General features: G+C 41.2%; 1 protein-coding gene across 1 annotated transcript; it reads left to right on the top strand.

The window, feature by feature from the left end:
- Window positions 1–107: 107 nt before the first annotated feature.
- On the top strand, window positions 108–18,108 carry PPIL4 (peptidylprolyl isomerase like 4). Its single transcript, XM_035322135.1, has 13 exons — window positions 108–264; window positions 671–738; window positions 831–895; window positions 2,622–2,739; window positions 3,623–3,765; window positions 4,527–4,623; window positions 4,863–4,979; window positions 5,885–6,009; window positions 8,267–8,333; window positions 9,193–9,304; window positions 10,375–10,471; window positions 11,082–11,220; window positions 16,222–18,108. Exons 1-13 carry the CDS (start codon window positions 195–197, stop codon window positions 16,444–16,446), a joined length of 1,443 nt encoding a protein of 480 aa, XP_035178026.1. The 5' UTR covers window positions 108–194; the 3' UTR covers window positions 16,447–18,108.
- Window positions 18,109–22,252: the final 4,144 nt, after the last annotated feature.

Here is a 22,252-nt window from a genome sequence, read left to right as displayed (position 1 = left end):
GCCTTAGCGATTCTGTGATCCTGTAACCTCTCACCCCTCCGTGCCTCCCAGGCACGGCCTCCCAGAGCAGGGCGAGCTGTGGCGGCGCTGCTCGGCGCCGGCTTCTCCTCCTCCGCCCCGCCAGAGGGCGGCCCTGCGGCGGCGGGCAGGGCCCTGCCGTGCCGTGCCGTGCCGTGAGGGAGCGGGCGGCAGCCATGGCCGTGCTGCTGGAGACCACGGTGGGCGACCTGGTCATCGACCTCTACACGGAGGAGCGGCCCCGCGGTACGAGCGCCGCCGGGGGCGGCTTTGCGTCGGTGAACGGGCCTGGGGGGCGCCGGCTCCGTGGGCACGGCCCGGCCGCCTCAGGCCTCCGCGGGCGGCTCGCCGGTGTGCGCCTCCGGGCTGCGGGGAGGAGGCCTTCTGGTAGCGGCATGTTTGTTACCCACGGGGGGCATAAAAACGGGGCCGTTCCGGGGTGATAGAAATGGGGCAGCCGGGGTCTGCCTCCCCCGGGGTTGTGGGGGAATGGTTGTCCCCCTAGAGCATCTCTGGCAGCGCCCACGGGTCGGACGCTGGTGGATCCTAACGAGTCTGCCCCAGAAACAGCTTCGTACGCGCTGAATCCATTACAAATGTACTTGCCGTATCCACGATCCTCTTCAGTAAGCGTCACTATGATTTCTTACAGCTTGTCTGAATTTTCTGAAGCTCTGCAAAATCAAGTACTACAACTATTGTCTTATTCATAATGTACAGGTGAGTATTCTCAGTTCTATATATATATTTTTTTTCTTGGCTTAAGTTCACAAACATGACAACAATATCCTATGTGTTCTGCTTTGTGGCAGAGGGACTTTATTATACAAACTGGTGACCCCATGGGAACTGGCCGTGGAGGCGAATCTGTATTTTGGTAAGTAAAACACGTTTGTGCTGCTTCATCGACAGAGAAGTCGTGTGGGAGTAAAGGGTCCTGCTTAGGTTGTCTGCAGCTCTTTCAAGGCAGAATTACTGATGGGAAGTAAAAACATTGGTGCATAGGCTTCTTGAGTTATTATAGCCAAATAGTTTTTAGATTCCTGCACTGTCCTTGACTATTGAGATGCTTTTTCTGGACAGTATTCTATCTCTGACCTTAGAAACAAAGTTATAGTAAGCTGTATGTAAATTTCTGCTTATTTAAAAGTGAGCAAATAACTAGGTTTGGTTTTGTAGGATGGGTATCATAACTAACTGCTCCATAGAAGGCACAGCCATCAGCAGTTTGTTACTACTTATTTAATTGAGCAAGAGGGGAACACAGAGGCTATGCTTGATTTCCTCTGTACAAGAAAGCAAGTGTTGCCTTAAAAATTGACTTGTTAAAAATGTTAGCGGTCGTGAACATAGAAGTTGAAGAAGTTTAAATGGTAGGATGAAACTTAGCAAAGTGCACGTGTTCTATATGCTTCCTTTAAAATTACTGTTAAAAATAAAATTAAAATTGCATAGCAGAACTAAAAACCTGGGCTGCTGAGGAACACAGTATACAGAGATAAATAGCTCAGTTTGGGCAGAGCCAGTGTTGCTGGACCAATGTTGATGTTTGTAACTCTGGTCTGGTCTGTCAGAGCCTTTAAAATAGAAAACCTTGAGGACATGGAACTGTTGTGATCCTGGAAGCAGTTTAATTGTGCTAAGCAGATGCAAATCTAAGTAGACATGCTTGCCAGACCTGAGCTGTCTCTGCACATGAGTAGATCAAGTTCATTTTCACATTTTTTTTCTATTATAGGAATTGTTTTGGTCTTCTTCTGAGACCCGGTAGTATGGCAGATACGGAAGGAGAGTGTGATAAGAGATTGACAGATACTGTTCTGCTGCTAGCTTGGAGAATGGCAATATGTCATTTCCACCTGTTCAATACTGCTGAAATCCACAGAATTGGGCTTTCTGCTCTTGCTACCTAAGAAACTAATGCAGGCAAACTTTAACTTGAGTATTCTCTTCATAAAGACCTACAACAGTTTAGCAAAATAAGTTCAAACACAACATTGTTCCTTATATGTGGGCAAAACTGTATTGACCATGCCCCTGTCAATTATGGAGTAAGGTAAAAATCAGGGATAGACTTCAAAAATTAAAGATGTTTTGATGATTTGCCATATTCTGTATATCTTAAATTACTGCGTACAGTCCTGTATGAAATTACTGCGTACAGTCCTGTATGGATGATGAACTTAGTTTACGTGCAGATATCGTGGCTTTCTGTTTGTCTTGAAAGAGAAACCGAAAGCATAAATAGTTGCATTTTTAAAGTGTTGACTTAATTCATTCTGATGGATCCTTCTTATCAGAATATGTACTCCCTTCAGGCCCTAGAAAAATGCTGTATGCTGCACTAAAAACCACAAACAAGCCCTCACAAAAAAAACCTCTGTGAAATGCTTCAGAGAAACATCTGTTATCTGTAATATAAAGTGAACTGTATAACTGTACTGGTACATAAAAATGTGCACGGATGCAATATAAATTCTGGTTTTATTCAAACGCCAATGTAAAAAAAAAAGTTTCATTTACTGTTTTACAGCATTTTTTAATCTCACTTTTTAATATTTGTTTGCTTTATAACATATAGCATATTTTCCATGTATTTTCAGTCAACTGTATGGTGATCAAGCCAGATTTTTTGAGGCAGAAAAAGTGCCGAGAATTAAGCACAAGAAAAAAGGAACCGTGTCAATGGTGAACAATGGCAGTGACCAGCATGGCTCACAGGTCAGTATGCAGTGTTGGGAAGTCTTGGTGCACGTCTCAGTAAGAAAAATGAAAATTCCTTGACTTTGCAAAAAGGGCATAACAATAATGATGTCATCTCAAGAGCATCATCTTATAAGATGGTCCAAAGCCATCTTATATAAAAAAGGCCTTAGATAAGTACTTTTCATAGTGTTCCAGGTACCAGAAGGTATTTGATTACAGGGAAGAAAGAGGTTGAGATGCTCAGATTCAAATCTGTCCTAGCTCAAATTTATAAATTTTGTTAGAATTCAGCCCTCTCAATTTTCTTCCCTTTGTTTATTCATTTTTGTTAATACCTTTATGTGATTTTGATAATTTTAGGGTAAGATTAAGCAATAACAAATCCTGTAGTTAAATGGATATGAAAAGTGAAGAGCTTGTTTTTTAGCATAATCTTAAAACTTCCCAATTATAACTTCATCTTAGTTTGGAAACTGAAATCACAGCTTTCTCTGTATGATTACATTAAAGTGTGCATTAAGACAATGTAAGTGTATAGTTTTATCTGAGTGCGAGTTTTATTTCTTCCCACACAAAAAAAAATAAATTATAAAACAGTTTCTGAAATTGATGTTGTTCCCTGTTTGTGTGCACAAAACTTTTTCTCTAGGTATATTTAAAGCTCTAATCTTATAGAATGATACTATTTCTGAATAATTATTTTAGATGCATTGTCACTTTTATATATTAAAATGCCTCACATGAAATATCCATACATGTGAATTTATTTATTTATTTATTTATTTATTATTTTTTAACCTGGATTCCAGTGAGAATTGTATCTCTCCTAAGGTAAAACTGAAGCCCTCATTTTTTTTCTATTTACTGTTACTAATCTTGTATTTTTTTTTTTTTTTAGTTTCTTATTACAACAGGGGAAAACCTGGATTACCTTGATGGTGTGCATACAGTATTTGGAGAAGTGACCGAAGGCATGGATGTATTGAAGACAATTAATGAAACCTTTGTGGATAAGGATTTTATCCCATATCAGGATATCAGGTGTGACTGCATTTAACTTCCCGTTTTGGAGGATTATACTATAATTTAACACATCTATCTTTTTGGATACTAAATCAATATGGCAATGTTAGGTGATTTGTACGTGGTATCTAAAATGCTCTTTTATTGCAGTATTATTGTTAAAATGCTGTATGATTGTGCCTTTACAGGAATTTGAATTTCTTCTTAAAGTAACAGTATTTATTATGGAAATCTGTCGTGAGTTGATGTGAGTTGTAAGCCATAAATCTGAGCGTTTGTGTAGGCATGTGTTTTCAGACGGACTCCATATCTTTATGGAGTCTTTAACACCAATGTGAACTTGCAGGAACAGGGATGGAATTGTTGTCCTGCCTAAAGTGTAAGACAATTTGAGCAAAATAAATGGTGTAGTTGCTCAAAGAAGTTTTGTTCCATTTGTATGATTCTTTTAATTGTGACTTCTACATTTACGTAGTAGAAAGAATTAGATGGCAGCAAAAAAGTGCAACGTTACTTGGTATTAGACTTTACTAGGCTGTGTATTAGTCTGGAAATAGGTATATAAGAAAATAAGCAGCTACTAAAATAGGAAAAATTATAAGAAAATGTGCACCTACCTTGCCTTTATAAAAACATCTATTCTAGTCATTACAAGTATGCAGGATGTTTGGCTCTTTATGATATAACTGAGAATCAGCAGGGCTGCCTTCCTTTTACTTGGATAAAGAGAGTTTTGTTTGCTTGTGACTGATTCTGGTCTTGATGTTGTTTTCTATTAGGATAAATCATACAGTAATTTTAGATGATCCCTTTGATGATCCACCTGGCTTGTCTATTCCTGATCGTTCACCAGAACCTACTAAGGAACAGCTGGATGTGAGTATTTGTGATAGCTTCTTGGGAAAAGTTGGAAGAAAGAATTAAGTAAATAGATCCCTGTTAGTTGCCAGCAGAGACTGGTCAAAATAAGAATCTGTCCTTAATACTTTGTGGAAGTATTAAGGGAGGGGAGACAAGTGGAAGGCAGAAGGCATCCAAGTAAGATTTGGAAAATGAGAGATTTTTTTAGCCATGGATTGCTGTTAACTAGTTTTTCCCCTTCATTTTTTTTTCAGAGTGGCAGAATAGGAGCAGATGAAGAAATTGATGACATGAAAGGACGGTCTGCAGATGAAATAGAAGAAGTTCAGGCAGAAAAAGAAGCGAAAACTCGTGCCATTCTTTTGGAGATGGTGAACATCTTTTTGTATTTACCTTTACCTGAAGAGATGAAAAAGATGTTAGTGTACTAACATCTCTGACAGCATGTTGTGTGCTTAAGATCTTTTCTGGAATCTGTTTCTTACTTGTGTTACTTTGTTTCTTCCTGTTACCACACTAATGTACATTTACCTTTTTATTAGCATATTAAGTAAAGCTGGAGATGAATTGTTTGTGTATCACTAGTCTTTTATTCAGGTTTTGTAAAGAAGTGCTGCAATTCAACAGGAGGTGTTGTGTGTATTTGTGTTTTCCTCTGGAACTTAGTTTGCTGGTTCTAAGGAGGGAACTTTGATCAGAGATTGCAAACATCAAGGTTGTGCATACTGTAAGCAAGCGTTGTTTTGTAGTTAGCATGAATACTGCCTCCCGTCTATCTGAAATTGTGTAATTGTCATCCTTACCAAGTAGGGCCAACTGAAATTTAGGATAGTTGTTGCCAGACTTCAAGGCAGTTTGAGTTTGTCTGAGGTACAGATAGAAACTGAAGAATGGATCCAGTCCATTTTATTTTTGAAAGAGAGTGGCTCTAGAAGTACACTTTCACCATTTATTCTAAAAGGAAAGAAAAGACTGAGGCTTTACATCAATTAGAACTGAGTATTGTTAAGTTATGAATGGGGAAAGCAAGGTGGGAAATTATTTGTAACTTACCTGAAATCCCAGTGGTGGAATCGCAAATAGGTTAACTGTTTTAGGTTCTTTAGAAAATACTCTTATTGTGACATCGAGTGAGAAAAATACTGTGTTTGGTTTTGATTTTGTGATAGGATCGTGTCTGAAATCATCCACAAGATGTATTGCCAGTGTGCTTGTGGCAGTAGAATATAGAGAACTTTAAGCAGAAGTGATGAAAGTCTATTTCTGTATCCCACAGGTGGGAGATTTACCAGATGCAGAAGTCAAGCCACCAGAAAACGTGCTGTTTGTTTGTAAACTGAATCCTGTGACCACGGATGAAGACCTAGAGATAATATTTTCACGATTTGGTCCAATTAAAAGGTAATTATTGTAATATGAAAGAAAACCTTCTTTGTTGAAACTGAACTTGATATCTATCAGTCTGTTTAGGTTTGACTGTTAAGTAGTATTCTGGTGTCTCTGGAGACTTATCCCTGGTCAGATGATGACAATGGTGGTGATAAAATGTCACGTGTAGCTAGCTGAATATCCTGTCTCCAGCAGTGACTTTAAGTGAAAGTGGAGCAAGGGACACATATATAATATTTTTTCCAGCCCCCTACCCTCACCCCTCTTTACACAGTCTACAGTTCAGGTGCTACATGAGCTACATACAGTCTCTGTGTTTTAATTTTCCCTGGGAATATGTACAGTTTGGGATAAAGTGGTAAACATTTCTAGCATCCAGTATGCCCTTTGTTAAGTGTTCCCCATGCCTGCTGCTTTTTTCAGTTTTGAACTTGGCTCCTAGTAGTTTCAGTTGATTTCCCCCTTTGCTGGTATCAGAAGATAGTGAAGTGAAACCTACTTTCCTACAGCTCTCTATCACATACCCTCAAATCATCATTTTTTTTCTGGCTAAGAGTAAAAGCCAGCATAGTTTGTAGAGGAATTTGTTTTACCTTGTTTCCCTTCTCTCAACTTTTTTTCTGTTCTTTTCACCTCAGGATGAGAGGAACAGAACTGCATACAGTACTAGAAAAATTACAGAGTTAGAGTGGCACAGTGGTATTCTCCACTTTGCTCTCAACACCTTTTCTAATTCTTCCTAGAGCTGTAAATGCTTTATGACCTGTACTTCTATCAAATTGATCATTTCACCAAAAAAAATTCTTACAGATTTTAGAATCTTACTCTTAAGTGCTAACTGCCAGCTCAGCCTTTTTCACAATGCAGTTAGGGTCCCCCCACCCATGCTCATCCTGCTGCATTTATCTACATTGAATATCATTGTTATTCAGTTGAACCCTTAGGAATGTTGCATTTTTTTCAGTCTTTATTTTTACCACCTTTAACAATTTAGTATCCTCAGCAAACTCCATGGGAGTTTTATCGATACAAAGATCTTTCTTATGCCATTACTGCTGAATTTCACTAAAACCTTTTGGTGCAGGAGTTTCTTAGAATTTCCAGGGGGATTTCAAAAAGGTGAGTCAAGTGGCTCACCATCTTGCATAGGCATGTTGACCCTTTCAAAGAACTTATATTCAGATAGTCTTGGGTGGGTCCTATTTATTCAGATGCCCACTAAGTCAGTTCTGTGCCAAGTTTCCACAAGTTTGTGCAGTAGTGGCAGCGGGCATACAGATCTGCAGTCTACCAGATCTTTCACTAGACTCTGGAGGGGGTGTGTGTGTGACTGGTACTGTGTTCGCCATCCTTACAACTGGAGCCGAATTTCTGGATGTCGTAGTGATCTTCTACAACTTTTCTTTTCCTCTATCAGTCTGTTGAATAAACTCTTTTGCAGACCTCCCACTTTCAGACAGATCTTGTGAATAATTCAACAAAGAGAAGTGTGCTTGCATAAGACGGTCCTACTTTCCTCTTAATTAGTAGCTGCTGCAAAGAATTCACAAGATTCTCTGAATACTCATTTTCTCCCCTCCTTTTTTGTCTCGATCATCTTTTGAATTGTGTATCAAATCCTAATATGTCAACTGCTCACTGTGCTTGAAGGAGTTTCAAGTCTCACTCGAGTACCCTATTTACTGCATTTGTTGCCTGTTTGACCTCTTTCAACATACGGTAGTCAGAATTCTGATACTGTATTTGAGTTTGGTAATACTGTAATTATTCCCATTTTACTTCTATTGATCCAATACGTCAGGCTTTGTATTTTTCCCCAGTGAACTACCTGATAAGATGGCTGCTAGCAATGTGCCTGCTAAGAAGAGAAATTCGCCTGTTTAAACTTTCCTTCAACGACTGTAAAAACAGAATGTGAGATCTATTGTCTCTTATTGGTGAAATGCAAAAACTCAGTCACAAGCAGGACTGTTGCAAAATAATTTTGTTTCATTAATCCAAAATTCATCCCTAGTTCTACAGTTCATCCCTAGCTTACAGCTCCAGTTAAGGACTTGTGAACTAAGTGTTATAATTACCTACTTCAGTAATATCACATGCACTTTTCCTGTGCAGCAACACCCGTGTCAGTAGGGGTCTCAGAATCAAGTGTTATAATACCTTTGAGGTCTGTTTTTTCTTTCTTTTATTTTTTAACTGTTACTCTCCCTTTTAAGCAAGGGTCTTGCTCAGAAAGCACTGACATGTTAATTTCATGCCAATTTTTCAGCTGTGAAGTGATTCGAGACTGGAAGACTGGTGAATCTCTCTGTTATGCTTTCATTGAATTTGAAAAGGTATGTGTTTTAGTTGTGTTGGATGTAGATTCTGCTTATCAAGGTTCATTTGCAGTATACTACCACTAAAGGAGAACAGTGAAATCTTCAAGTGTGGGGTAGCTAACATTTTCTATTTCTGACGTAGTTGCAGAAGGTGTAGTTCCTAAATGAATTAAAAATACTTTTTTTTCAGCCAAACAATACTAATATGACCTTAACTGGTCTTGCAACCAGTAGGTTTAGAGCAGGACCGTGTTTTTCTGAGTACATTAGGACTTTCAAACAGTTAGGAAGAGTAAAAGAAGGGAATGCCAGCAGAAAATGGAGGAGTGCTGCATAAAGAGAGGAGGGAATATGAAAGTAGGTAGATAGCTGTGTACAGAACTCTGCTACAGTACTTACTGGGGTTGTAAATGGTGTTAGCTTTACCAACACGCTGCTCTTACAGTGTGATTACTTGTAAAAGTTCTCTTGATGGTGCATAGCTTCTTGCTAGAGACTTTCTGCTAGTCTAGCTAATCTGAGAGGAAAACTGGAAAACAATGGAAAAACGAGAACAAGTTCCTTTAGCCTATTGTGTACTTAAAATGGAACTTCTGTGAGTTGCTGTTGTCCCTGGCAAGTTTTTAAAGAGGTGAAACAAACTGAAAAAATGTAATTTTAAATGTTTACATTGTGACAAAGCATAACTATTTCTTTTGAAATGACACAATACAAAAACTGTTGTGGTTTACGCAGTTCTAAGAAAAATGCCATGTGTGGTGTGTTCGCTGGGAAATGTACGCCACTGAGCAGTTGAGTTTGTGTTTGAGCTCTTCGGAGAATACTCCTTTTGATATAATCATGACTCAAAAATTTCTGGAAACATTAATATCAGGAGGAAGACTGTGAGAAAGCCTATTTCAAAATGGACAACGTGCTAATAGATGACAGACGGATACATGTGGATTTTAGCCAATCTGTTGCAAAGATTAAGTGGAAAGGCAAAGGTAAGTACGCATGTGATTTTTGACCTTCACAATTTAATAACCCATGACTTCTAACTATAAGTATTTACGTAAAGAGAAGCAATTGTTAAGAGCTTAAATCATCTCATCTTCCAGGATGTAAATTTTCCTGGCAATTTAATAACACAGAGCAACAAGGTTTCTAGCTGTTCTCTTCACTAGGGCTACATGTACTGGCCAGGTCAGGAACAAATAATTGCATTACCATGGATTGCCTTTCAACAGATATATTTTTGCATGTAAATCATATGTTCCCAAGTCAAGCTTTAAAAGTGGTGCTTTTGAAGATGCTTATCAGCAATGTAGTATGGCAGTACCTTTTGCTTTTTAGTTTCATTACACACTGTATGACAGTTGGGTGTATGCAAGAAAAAGTGAACGTTCAGGCTGGGGCTTTCCTCTCTTCATCTCCTCTGTATTGAGCATATTATATAGCTTACATGTTTAAAAAACAACACAGTTTTAGATGTTTGAGGGTATTTGGGGCTATTTCTGACCCAGCCAGTTAATCTTGCAGTTTCAAGTATGACCGGGCGATGGCAGCACGTTGCCATACCACAGAGTATCGGTCTGAGCTGCTGTCGCCAACTGAATGGGTGGAAAATGAGGTTGGTGATGCCCCTCGGAAGGCATAACGATTTTTTGATAGCTTAGGAATTCAGATGGAGAGCTGTAGCTGTCTCAGAGGTTTCCCTTTGTGCATCCCAGAACAAAAGGTCATTTAATAGTGACAATAATCATAGGCTTTTACAGTAACAGTAGTGTATCATAAGACCTGCAATCAAAGAGGGACTAAAACAGTTACTAAATCCTGCTTTGTGATCCTGTTCATGCTTTGTCTCTACTGGATGTGATTGAGGAGAAAGCCACAATTTGTTTAATGAGATCTGCAAGCAAGAGTAGCACAGAATCATGACTTGTCCTACCCTTTTCTACTCTGTTATCCAGATGTCTGTGTTGTTCTTGGAACTGTATGAATCCCTGTAGGGTTAGGAAGATCACTTGATTGCTTTTTTAGTTGCAGCGAGTTGAATATATTTTTCTGTGGACAGGTGGGCAGTATACCAAGGATGATTTCAAAGAATATGAAAAGGAACGTGACAGACCTTCAAAATTTGCTCTGAAAGAGAAGGTAAAACCAAAGCAGGAGTATCCTTTTTTGGTCAAATGTATTTTTTGCACCAAGTAGAGTTTATGAAAACAGTCTGGAAAAGACTTCTTATTTTTAAAACTTGCCGAATATATATTCTTGCTGCAGCTTCACATAACCATCTGGTGTTTGAGATGGAATTAAACATTTTGCCTTTTTCATTTAATGACTAAGGTGAATTTAATCAGATCAGAATATGCTGTGTGCAGGTAAATAATGTTCCCAGTGTAAAGCTGTGGAGTGACATAAGGCAGAACAGAGTTTTAAGTAGTTTCACTTGGGATCTGCTGCATCCGGAATGGGACAATAGTAGTAACTAAACCATGTTCTGCAATCCTCCTTTGCTTGTGGTGAGCATGAGAGAACAGAAAGCTGTAACTTTTTCAGAAATCTGTAGGTAGCGGGGAAAAAAAGAGAGAACTGGGACCTGGCTGTACTGTTTGACAGGCAGAATTCAGTCATTTTAACACAGCTGATTATTTCAATACCTGTGTGCCTTCATAAATCACTCACTGTCTGATAAACTGGGGTTTGTTTGCTTCATGAACTTCTGTGTTCTGATATTTATTGATAATAAGTAATAAATATGCCCTTAACCAATACTATCAGTGCCAAGTATGACCTTGTGCTAGAGGAGGAAGAAGAAGAGTCTCAAACAAGTCAGTCGCACCTGGCTAAAAAACAGAAGAAGAAAAAGCATCACCACTCTGAAGATGAAGAGGATGACAAGCGGACCAAAAAACACAAGGTGCTCGCTGCTTCTTGCATTAATTTGACTTGATACCAGTTTATTTTCCTAGTAAGGGTAAGTCAGGAAAAAGAAGTCTGATTTTGAACTGAGGACCTGGTGTGCAAAGTCCCATAAAATACAGCAGTTGTAAACGTACAGAAGGCTGATGTCAGTGCCTGATTATGGAAGAGGTTTCCCAAATCTTTCTGGACTTTCGAAGCTTGGCATGTCTGAATGGCTTTTTGCCAAAATGACCTGAAGAGGCAGTGTAGCCTCTCATAAAGTAGGAGATCTTCAGCACTTTGAACCTGTTGTTCACATATTCCCAGTCATAAACCAGAAGTTAATGATACTCTCACCAAAAGTGCGTGTTGGCTTTCTCCCATGTGGAATCAGAAACACAGTCTCTGAATTGTCTGTGTATTTTTTTCTGAATTGTTTTGGAAATATTTGCACAACGTCTCTGTGCAGGCTTACTTGCATCTGTACAGTGCTGTAGGACTCAGGCTGTGGAGGAGATTGCCAGAAGACAGCAGTTCTGTCACAGGCTGCACTGCAGCCTGTTCAGTCAGCACCTTCACATTTCTGTGAACCTGAGGTAGTCAGGATGTTGATGTTTCATGGAAGCTGAATGCCTGTACCATCAAGTGGAGAGGTAACTACTGTTGAAATTTGAGCATTAAGGAGAAATGAGCTAAGTAGAAAAAAAAAAAAAACAACATTCAATATTTACTGAATAGAACAGAATAGTTGAGTTGGAAGGGACCTTGAAAGATCACCTAGTCCAACGGAGTTTGTATTCAGTCCAATTTAGAAAATCAGTAAAGTAACTTGAGCACGGCCCTTTCCAGATGGAATTTGCAGGCAGCTTAGCTGACAAATCCTGCTTAGAATATCCAAACTGCCTTTCGTTGTTGTTGTTTTCTTAAAATTTATAATTTGGTTGTAATCTGGGCAGCTCATGAAAGAACCAGGGAGGGAGGCATGTTCCTGAGGCGGATACTGTTCAGTGCGGATACTGAGGCCAGCACGAAGCGTAACAGCACGGAAACTTTTCTGTTGAATGGTAGTGTTTTTAGTACAGGCAAGCAAAGTGTTTTCCCTTAACCCCATTTTGGAAATAGGTGAAGCCTTTGAGGTAAAAACTTTAAAAGGAAACAACAGTTAACTTTCCACAATCAATTGCCAAAGACCACAGTGACCGTGTTTCATAGATAAGCTTCCATCCTGAGCCCTTAGTATGTCAGAAATTTTAATTGAGAGAGAGCAGTCTTATAATAGGAAGTTCAGGTAACCGAAACTGCAGTTGGTGCTACCAGCTTCAGCTATGACTGAAGGGAAGGGGGTTTTATTTTCTGAATAGTTTCCATGATGTTGAGTTGTTTTTCTGTTCTCTTGCTTTTTTTTAGCCTTTTTTTTTTTTGCCTTTTTTTTTTAGTATAGTTTGACTCATCCCTTTTCTTAGTCTGACACCAGTTTCCTGAATCTTCAGTCTCTGTGGTGAAGTTTTAAGAATATATTTTTGAACCCTGTGCTGTTGACTTGATTACAGAGGGCTGAAGAGGTAGGGTGCTGTGGCTTGCTTTCAGTAGGTAACAGGATGTGGGTCTGGAGCAAGAGGCTGCACCACTGTGTGGGTTTGTGGATAGGATTTGGCACAGCATTTTGATTGCTTCTGCTTGAGATCTGTCTTATGACTTTGTTCCCTTCCCAGTTTTCTCTGCGTCTTTTTCGTTTGCTGGGATTGTTTATTTTTTAAAATAACTGGATCTGTGGAGGAGTTTAGCCTAACCAGTGGGTTTTTGTGAGACGTAGGGTCTTCCAGACTTTCAGACTTCTGCAGTTCATGATTTTAGCAAAAATATATTGGTCTTTCCATTTTTAATCTTCTGCTCTTACTACTTACTGGATGTTGATTAGGTTTGATCAAAATCTCCCTGCTGAAATGGCTGTCTCTATTTGGTGGCTCCTTTTAACCTTTAATTAGTGTACTTAATGTCGGTAGAGATGGCATATATTTCTTCTGCTTTTGTGATCCTGGTATTTCAAGCTGATGTACGTTCAAGTGCTGCTTGGCAAGTTACTGCTTTTGGCAAAGTCAGCAGCGAACTTCCAGAGCAGTTTCTTCCCCTCTTTTAATAATTCTTTCCTCGTGTGTTCACCAGCACAGTGCTGGATTAAGAAACAGGGTGATCGTCACTCATTTGTTGACTGCTAAGAGGCAGCGATCCTGGATTGAGAAATCTGGACTTCAGCAGTAAGAAAGAGTCTGTTTTTAAATAGTAATTTTGTTCTGCTTCCAATGGGAAAAGAGCATTTTTCTGACTTGGACAGAGCATAAAGGATTTGATTTCAAATACCATTAGTATTTTTAGTAACTTAGCATTTTAAAAATGTGACCCTTCCCTGTGCCAAAGGCTTCAGAAAGGTAGAATCTTGCATAAGGGGAAATACAACTCAATTTTTTTGAAAACAAAGACACAATTTATCTTGTTAATTACTATAAATGACTTCAATGACTGTATTGTTTGTCTAGACTGTGATCATATTAGCTACCATGACAACCTTTTTGTGGCACTCACAGCTTCAGACATGCCCTGTACACCTTTACATTAAATGCTTCTGCGAAGATCATTGTGCTTATCTGGCTCCATTCCCCTGTGGCTTTTTTAATCCTTTCAGCAAGTCCCTCTTTTCTGTGACGTTCAGTGCCGGTTATCGTTAGTTTCAAGCCTTCACTAGCCTTCTCCCTGCCCTGACTTGCAGATGAGGATTTCTGCTTCTAGCTGGCCGGTAGCCCATCTCTGGTGTTGGCTTTGTAGATGTTCTACTGAGCGTTGTTGTGAGCTTCTGCTGTTCCTCCTCGTGCTCTCTGTCAGCAGCAAACCCCCTGAAGGCAGCAGCACACCAAGCCCACCATCTGTTTTACTGGGCAATGTTTTTGTTTTCTTGTTCCTTTCTACTCCACTGCTGGAGTGTCCACCTTCTGGTGTGTACTCTGTCCCTGCCACAGAGAGACCTGGAACCTGGCTTCTCCAAATGTGGAGACCAAGGAAGGCTTTCAGGTTCACTAGTAATGTATTTGGTAAAAGAGTTGCTCTTTGAAGTGGGGAAATCTGTCCCTCATTCTGAAGATGAATGGACAAAGCTCTTATAAGTAGCTCATAAATATAAAAAGCAACACTCTTTTTGGTTGATTCAGATTTTAAAATCTGCACTGCAATAGAGTTGAACAGTAAAGATGTGGAATAATATTTGGCCATCAGTGGGATTACTGTACTCAGCAACAGCAGAAATTTTTGGTTACGTAGATAAAGATCAGATCTGTGATTGTTTATGTACATGTTGCTTTCTGTAACTAATGCATTTCGGTGTTATCTGTGTAATTCTAAAGGCAGTATTTGCTCTTGGGAGTTTGCTCTGGGAATCATCTCAGTCACTGCCGTCTGGGTAAAAGCTCTACTTAGAGTAGGGTTTTCACTATTTAAAAAAAAAAAAAAAACAAATAAAATTTGCATGATCATAAATGTGGTTTGGATGTTAGCCATACACTGGTGAATGTTACTGCCATGCGCATTTAGAAAAGTGTAGAGTTTAGAAAAATGCAAAATTGTATCTGAAGCTGAGAAAGAAATCCTATATAATTTAATGCAGACCTTTTCCATGGTTCATAAAGATCTGTTTACTAGTGTTGTTATTAAAGCCCCACTAAAAATGGTGTCAACCCACTAGAGCATACGTTGATACTAAACTTGTGATCATGCTTTCAAATCAAAAGTGCCCACCACTTTCTCAATAGCAAGTTGTAGTTGTATCTTCCTGCAGGATTCCGAAGCCCCATCTTTTATTTTGTGTCTCCCTGTAAATCTTCCTTGAATAGTAAGAACAAAATAGTTCCTTGCAGTGCTTAAAAACGCCAGCAGTTCACCTGTTAAAAGTCAGTGCTGTTTATTAAGAAAACCTTTTTGAGTGGACTGAGTGACTTTATAGGTGAAATGGCATCTTTCTGAAGGATCTTGGTTTGTTTTGAAACTGCTCTGGCCTGACTGGGTGTTGGTGTCACCACCTAGGCGTTTGAGCGTGTACCGTGTCATCACCTCCTAGTGTCACGTTTCAGTCTGAGGAGTTCAGTCATCTTGCCTTCATTTACCAGTACGCTGTCTCAGTGATTTTGTACCATCCGCCTATTGGAGCAAGCAAAGCAGGTGTCCTGCTGACAGCCACACTCCTTTGGTACATAACATTTATCTCCAGAGCAAATCCCTCCTGTGCTCTGAACCTGCTAGGCAGGGTCCTCTGCAGCGCTGTGCAGAAAGCCAGGGAAATCCAGTATTTCCTCATTTCTGCCTACCTGGATTTGCAGCAGCTTTTTAGAGAGTATTTTGTGTGTGCTCAGACACCACCGCCACGTGCAATACATACCTGGTCTCTCCTTTTTTAGGCCATTTAAATAGACTCGTACCCCATAGAGTTCAGTCTGTGTGTGTAGTCTGGGTCTTTGAAGCAGTGTTGTTAATTTTTTGGAAGCCCGTAACTTAGCCATTAAGGATTATTTCATGCAGGGCTTAGAAAGTGGTTTGAGTCTTCATGACACTGGAATGCCTGTGGGGCTTGAACCAAAACTGATGATCCAAACACTTCAATTGCCTATGTAAGAAGGCAAATCCAAAACTACCTCAGAAGCTGCTGTGATGCTTATGAACAGATTGAGAATACCCATCAGAGTTGGATCCACAGTGTCACCAGCTTTTGCTCAAGGCCCTTAGGAAATACAAGAAGTAACAGTCTGGTGGGCAGGCTTTTTTACATACTGACAAAAGCTGTAGATGTATCTTGATACAGTTACAGTTTTATTTATGGCGTGTTACCCTTTTCAAATAATCACGGATGTGAATGTGTTTCAGGAGGGGCCAGCCTTAGACAGCTGAGGAACCATGCTCGACTCTTTCTGGTCTCCTCATGCCTTTGCAGTTTTCCTCTTCTGTCTGTAACTGTGTATGCATCCGATTCCTTTAACAGGATTCTGATCGGAAACATGAAGGAGAGCGCTACAGAGAGAAGACAAAGAGTGAGAAGAAAGACAGGCATCGGAGTCGCAGCCGATCTCAGGAAAGAGGCTCCAGTTACGGCAAGCATAAAGACAAATACAGAGAAGATGTCCGAGTAAGAGACTGGGATAAAAAGGCAGACAGAAGCAGAAGTCCAAAGAAATCAAAAGACAAAGAGAGGTCCAAGTACAGATGATGGAGGAGAAAGAGAGAAAGGAACTAAAACTCTGTTTTCTTCCTGCATTTCCAACACTGCTGCCATATGACTGTGCAGGTACTGGTTGAAAGCAGCTATGTTCTGTCGGTGGTTTGGCCTTATGGTTCTGTGAATTCCCGGTGTATGACTTGGAGTAAGGCTCGATTCCCAAAAGCTTGTTTCAATAAAGTATTTCACATTAGTGGAATGATGTGAGTCTCCGATAAGGAATGTTGTCTAAAGCTGTTTGGAAATGTAAGCCTGTGCTATCAAGTGAATTGCCCACTGCAAAGAGATTTGCAGCACTTACCTCCTTTCTGCAAGGAGGTTGTGTTCCTCTTTCAGCACTTGCACATCTTATATGATACGGAGTATGACAGGAGACCTGTGAGACAGAAATGTTCTGTGCACTCTCTCTCCAAAAAAAGTGCTCTGATACCATTAGTACATGAATACTCAGAGCTCTGTTTCCCTCCTTTAAAATGCAATGCTGCAGGTTGTCTTTGTCCTGTCAGCTCTTACTCGCTGAATCCTGTGCAACAAACAGTGAGTAAAGGCACCGAAGCGCTGCTCTGCTGCTTGTGAGGGAGATGGAAGTGCTGCACGGCACTCATCGACTGCGCTTAGTGCTCAGCTGTTTACGCAGCTCACTTGGCTGTGTGGCGTTGTTGGAGGATGCCTCTCAGAACTAAGATTCACTTGATACTTGGCACAGCTGCGATCGCTGTTAAACATCCGACCTCTGTAGTGTCGGGGTATCCAGCCTCTGTGATGTCAGGCAAGTTTTGCTGGGTGGATAAGGCAGAAGAAAGTAGGCATCAGCAGAAGGCAGAATTTGTAACTTGCGTTGTACTTGCCAAAGTGTATGTGGGAATAATTTTCGGGTTTGGTGGCAGAAGTGGGTCAGTTAACAGCTCTTCATCTACAAAGGAATGCAGGTGATGTTACAGAGTCTGGGTCTAACTGGAAGTCAGCAGGCTCTGAAATGTCCAGCTTTCTCTGACAAACAAGATTTGGACATTTAAACAGTGTTACTCAGTTTGCATATGTTTTAAGAACACGTGTGTTCTATTTCTCTCTCCAGAGGAGGACAGATCTTGCATTGATAGGAGGGAGAGAGAAGCTAAGGCAAGGTTTGTCTTTTCTTCTCCTCTGTGGAATGTGTGGTGGCTCAAAGGCAGTCTGGTGTGGTGAATAAACTTACCTTCTGTCCTTGTGGTTTTGCTGTAATACCTCTTGTAGTGTCTGGTTCTGTTGTAGCAGTATAACAAGTTTTTGTAGATTGATACCTCTCAAGAGGACTTGATCTGAAGTATAAAACCAAAATCTAAGATACATGGCAGCTGTGAAAGCTCATAACAAATCACTCTGCCCTGGAGGGCCAGTAGCAGTTCTGCTCTGCCTGGCTGGTGCATTTGAATGGGCCATATGTGGAAAGTGAACTCCTGATAACATACTCGTGTGGGAGGGCTGCTGCTGAAGGAAAGAAGAAGCTGTTTACCCCATGGCAGAACATTCTGACTTGCCAGGCCAGGCCAGATGCCTACAATATTCAGACCCAAATTAAGCGAGGATGCTGAAGGATGCTGTGTACAGGAATGTGCTTTCCAGAGCCATCTAACCTCTCTTTGGTTCATTAAACATTATACGTGGCTAAGAGTACACTTTTGCTAAATCTTTCCTTTCTATCTTTCATGTGCTCCAAAGCATGGAACTAGAAGTCCAGTTTTCCTTTAGCGTTCCTAAGCCACTGGGGGCTTACAGGGACTTGTGCAGTCCTTACAGAGCCTGAGCAACAGCCCGGGCCCCTGTCCCACAAGAGAAACTAACAAGAAGCCTGCTCTTGGGAGTGTGTCGGGGGCCTGGTGCTGAGGACTGCACGCTGTTCCATCTAGAAGATTTCTTCCTTCAATCTGTAAGATTTCCAGAGACCTCTACTAGACCAGGACATGATGCATTTGCAGTAGTGCTGCTGATGTGGTAGGTTTTCTCTAGTTCTGCCTGCTTTGTTACAGAAATAAGGCTTGAACTGGTGCATTGTCCTCAGTTCTTTTCAGTGGCACATTTTTAACACCAAAACCCATTGACAAAGTTTGACAAGGATGTGGAGGTGCTGAAGCAGTTAAGTTCTAGCTGGTTTTAGGAACAGGCAGTCATAGAAAGAAGAAAGTTTCCACTCTGAGGAAAAGGCTGGATTCTTGTGGGAAAGAAGATAATGACTCAACAGCATGCTGAGTTTCAGTTGCCCTTCCTAGGCTTCAGCTAGACCCCAAGCACCTGTGGGAATATGAAACATACTGGTGTATGACAACAAACACACTGTTCCTGGAAAATGTGCTCACATCTCAGCAGCAGAAATAACGGCTTCTTCTCTCAAAACAGGTAAATTCTTTGAATGTTTATATGAATAGCGTATGGAAGTAAACAGTTACTTTGTGTTGATGGCCAAAGAGTCTTCAGAATAAGAAAATAAATAAGCACATTTGAAAGAACTCACGTGTCTGGTTTTGAATACACCCTAGTGCTTCTAAAAATGTAATGTCACTAGGTTGCTGGATCTCGTAACTTCAGACTGCTGGGCTTAACTGTTTATATTTTTAAGCAGAAATTTTCAAACATTAATGTTAAAAAAAAATAAGCGACAGCAAGAAAGGTCGGTGTCTGGAGGCAAGTACTTAATTTTAAGCACTGTTTAAGGAGACTGAATTTGTGGGCTGCTCTCCGAACACTTGATGTTCACCTGGTATACACGTGAAGTGCTGAGCGCTCCGCGTTAGATGGGACTTAATGCTGCAGTCATCGGAAGGTACGGCTGTGCGCACGTGGTACTTGTGGAAATGGCACGCACGAGCTGTACCGTCAGCCGAAACCACGGACGCAACCTGCTATTCCTGTCCTAGCAGAGCAGTTGGAGCTGACAGGACTTCTGATTATCCAGTAGCTGGAGAGCTGACTTCTTGTATTCTAATGAGAGTTCACACTTCCCTACCCTCATTTCCTCTTCGTCAATGCTATCTCCAACCTCAGTTTCAGGGTTGACCTTTGGTGCTTGTGGTAACTAAAAGACAAAACAAAACAAAAACCGCCTTCCTCTGTGATATTGAGAATAATGCCAAAAATGGTACAGCAGAAATACCACTTCTTCACTTAAACTTAGCTGAAGCCTGTTCAAAGGGGAACTGTGCATGCTTTGGCCTCTCTGTTCAGAGGTTAAAGGCATAAATCAGCTCCCTAAACCAACCACATTATCGATGGCGTTTGATCTTAAAGCTCTGAAAGCAAATGAGGAGGCTAGGGTTTTGCAAGAGGTCTCTTTTAACTCCCATGGGTGTCACAGAAGCCAGCAGAAATAATAGAGAAATTACATACACCAGTGGTTGGTATTTTCAGTGTGGGTGACAATAAGCAGTTGCCCAAAATCATTCGTGATAACCCTGCACTTGTTTATTTGTTCTGGTGAGCTGTGTCTGATGGCTCTTGGCATTCTTGCTGATGACTTTTTTTTTTCCCCAAAGCTCCTTAGTGTGCTTGTAAAACTCCTTAAGCATAAGCTTGGCTTGTGCTTTGTGTGGGTGAGGGAGCTGCCAATGTGAGCTTTCTTGCAGATTCCCATTTTGGCACAATGACGGTGCGGGATCTTCCTTCGGGACACGTGCCAGCAGGGTTGTTCGCACAGCCCCAGTCACGGATGGAAGAGCACGCCGTGTGTCCTCAGTTCTGGGCTGCCAAGAATCTGTACTATGCAGGTACACCTTGCCTGCTTTGCTCTTGACAAAAAAAACAAAACAACAAAACCCACCAAACCAAAAAACAAGAAAACCCAAAGAACCGTTAGTTGCTTGGACAAGCACTTTTAATTGCACCGTGAAGAAGTTATATTCAAAAATTTTAAGGATCTGTTGCTCTTCTCCTCTTTGTTCATCTCATTCTCCTATAGCCTGATTTTGGATGTAAAACTCACGGGTTACTGACTAGAAGGATACAGTTTTTGCTTAGAAGCTTCCTAGGTAGACAGCTTCCTAGACGGATAATGTCTTCTGTCCGTCACCCATGGCATATACAGGGATACCATAAGCAATTTGAAAAACGTTAAATGCTTGCTAGGGGTTAGTATTTTTGTGTAGCGTTGGGTCTGGTTGCTGTCAGAATATGCTTTTTCTCAGTGAACAAGCCAGTGTAATCTCGATTAAATGTGGTACGAGTGTTAAAAGGCATCGATAAGCCATATTAAGGCTTGGGTCTACCGAGCATGTGATAAATCACTGAAACCGAAAGACGGTTCCAAGAGCTTTCTGAAATCTGAAGCTGAACAGTGGTAAATGTTTGAACTTGAAACTTGTTTGGGGCTTTCTGGTTGTAAAAGGTACTTTTTATATAAGCTTAGTGGAAAACACTTGACTAATAGCAGTATCTTTTTGTAAGAAGGCAGAAGGAAAAATAGGTATTTTAGACCGGCAAAAACAAGCTGGGTTCCTGCTGTGTCGGATCTGAAGATGGGATTGTAATTTTCCAAGAAGCAACAGAACTTACCCGCTGGCCGTGCTGCTCAAATAAAAGTGCCTCCTCTTCGCCCTCTTCTGTGGTCGGATGCAGAGCTCGAGACTGCTGTATATTTTTGGGTGAGGGAAAGGTGGTCTTTTTGGCAAGGATGTCGAAACATCTCTCGTGAAGATACTGCCTCTTTACCAACCCGGATACCGGGTTGCCTGTCAACAACTGATCCAGCACTCTGACAGGCCCTCCTGAGCTGGAGGTGTGAATTCAGGGGGCAAACACCTGTCTCCAGCAAGTCAGCATTTCCAGCACCTCCAGCAGTGAGAGAATTCCACTGGCAGAAAACGTCTCGACTTTGCCTGATAGTGTATAAAGAAACATGTTTAAAATTGGGAGCGTAGCTCGGACTGTATGATGAGGACTGCTTAGTGAGGGTTAACCAAGAACTGAGTTGTCGCATGGGGTGAGGATCTGCCCCAAGCCTTGCTGGAGGCAGCAAGGATGTCCTCCTGCTTGAGGCAGGGTGGTTGATGTGCTGGTTCCAGGAGCTATTTAAAACACTCCTGGCAATAGGACTGCATTTGATTAAACACTTGCTTTATCCTGACTGGTTGGGGACTAGAGAATCCTCACTGTAATGCTACAGCCGCATCGATTTGTTTCATTTTCCCAGAAAGTGAACGAAGGTGACGAAGACAGGAATGCTGTGCTGCTCATGCAATGAGTGGATGTTCCCTTTTACAAAGCTCATAACTCACTGGGGCGTGTAGACCAAACCAGCTGTGACGTTGCCCGCTACCAGGTTCAAGAGAATGTGTTTCCATGCTCGGGATGACACCGTGTCTGACAGCAGCGGGAGAACGGCGTTGCACAGGCAGCCTGCTTAGATGGCGTGCTCGGTCCTCCCTCGGCCTCCAGGAGCTGCCACAGCCAGGCTGTTTTGCTTGGAGGCTGGTAATAATTCTTGCTGGTGAGAGGCCAGTTGTTTCACAAGGCAGTAAATCCTCTGATGTCAGCTCGGTATGGGAACATCCATGAATGGATCCTCCCTGCAGAAAGCCTCTCCCACTGAATCCGTTTCCCTATTGAACATAACAATACCATCAAGAAGCAATAAATCTTTGCACTGGGAGAATTTGGTGTGCTCTTCAGCACAAGGAAACAGCAGGGAGAGGAAATGTCTATGAAACCGCAGCCTGGGGCTCTCAAATGTTTATCTGAGCTGGTGAGCAAAAGGGTTTTGAGACCATTTTAGAGTCAAAAATAGTCCTTTATTTTGCATGGTCTGCTGACTAAGGATCGCCTGGGTGTT

The sequence above is a fragment of the Oxyura jamaicensis genome, chromosome 3 (genome assembly GCF_011077185.1).
Source record: "Oxyura jamaicensis isolate SHBP4307 breed ruddy duck chromosome 3, BPBGC_Ojam_1.0, whole genome shotgun sequence".
Classification (NCBI taxonomy): Eukaryota; Metazoa; Chordata; class Aves; order Anseriformes; family Anatidae; genus Oxyura; species Oxyura jamaicensis.
The sequence above is the reverse complement of the archived record's forward strand: the minus strand, read 5'-3'. Positions and strand labels throughout refer to the sequence as shown.

Bases quoted from the DNA above. Each gene is read 5' to 3' on its own strand.
- PPIL4 (XM_035322135.1), top strand. From the start codon at position 195: ATGGCCGTGCTGCTGGAGACCACGGTGGGCGACCTGGTCATCGACCTC. The intron at 4,980-5,884 runs GTGAACATCTTT...TGTATCCCACAG, and splicing joins GTGCCATTCTTTTGGAGATG to GTGGGAGATTTACCAGATGC. The intron at 6,010-8,266 runs GTAATTATTGTA...CCAATTTTTCAG, and splicing joins CGATTTGGTCCAATTAAAAG to CTGTGAAGTGATTCGAGACT.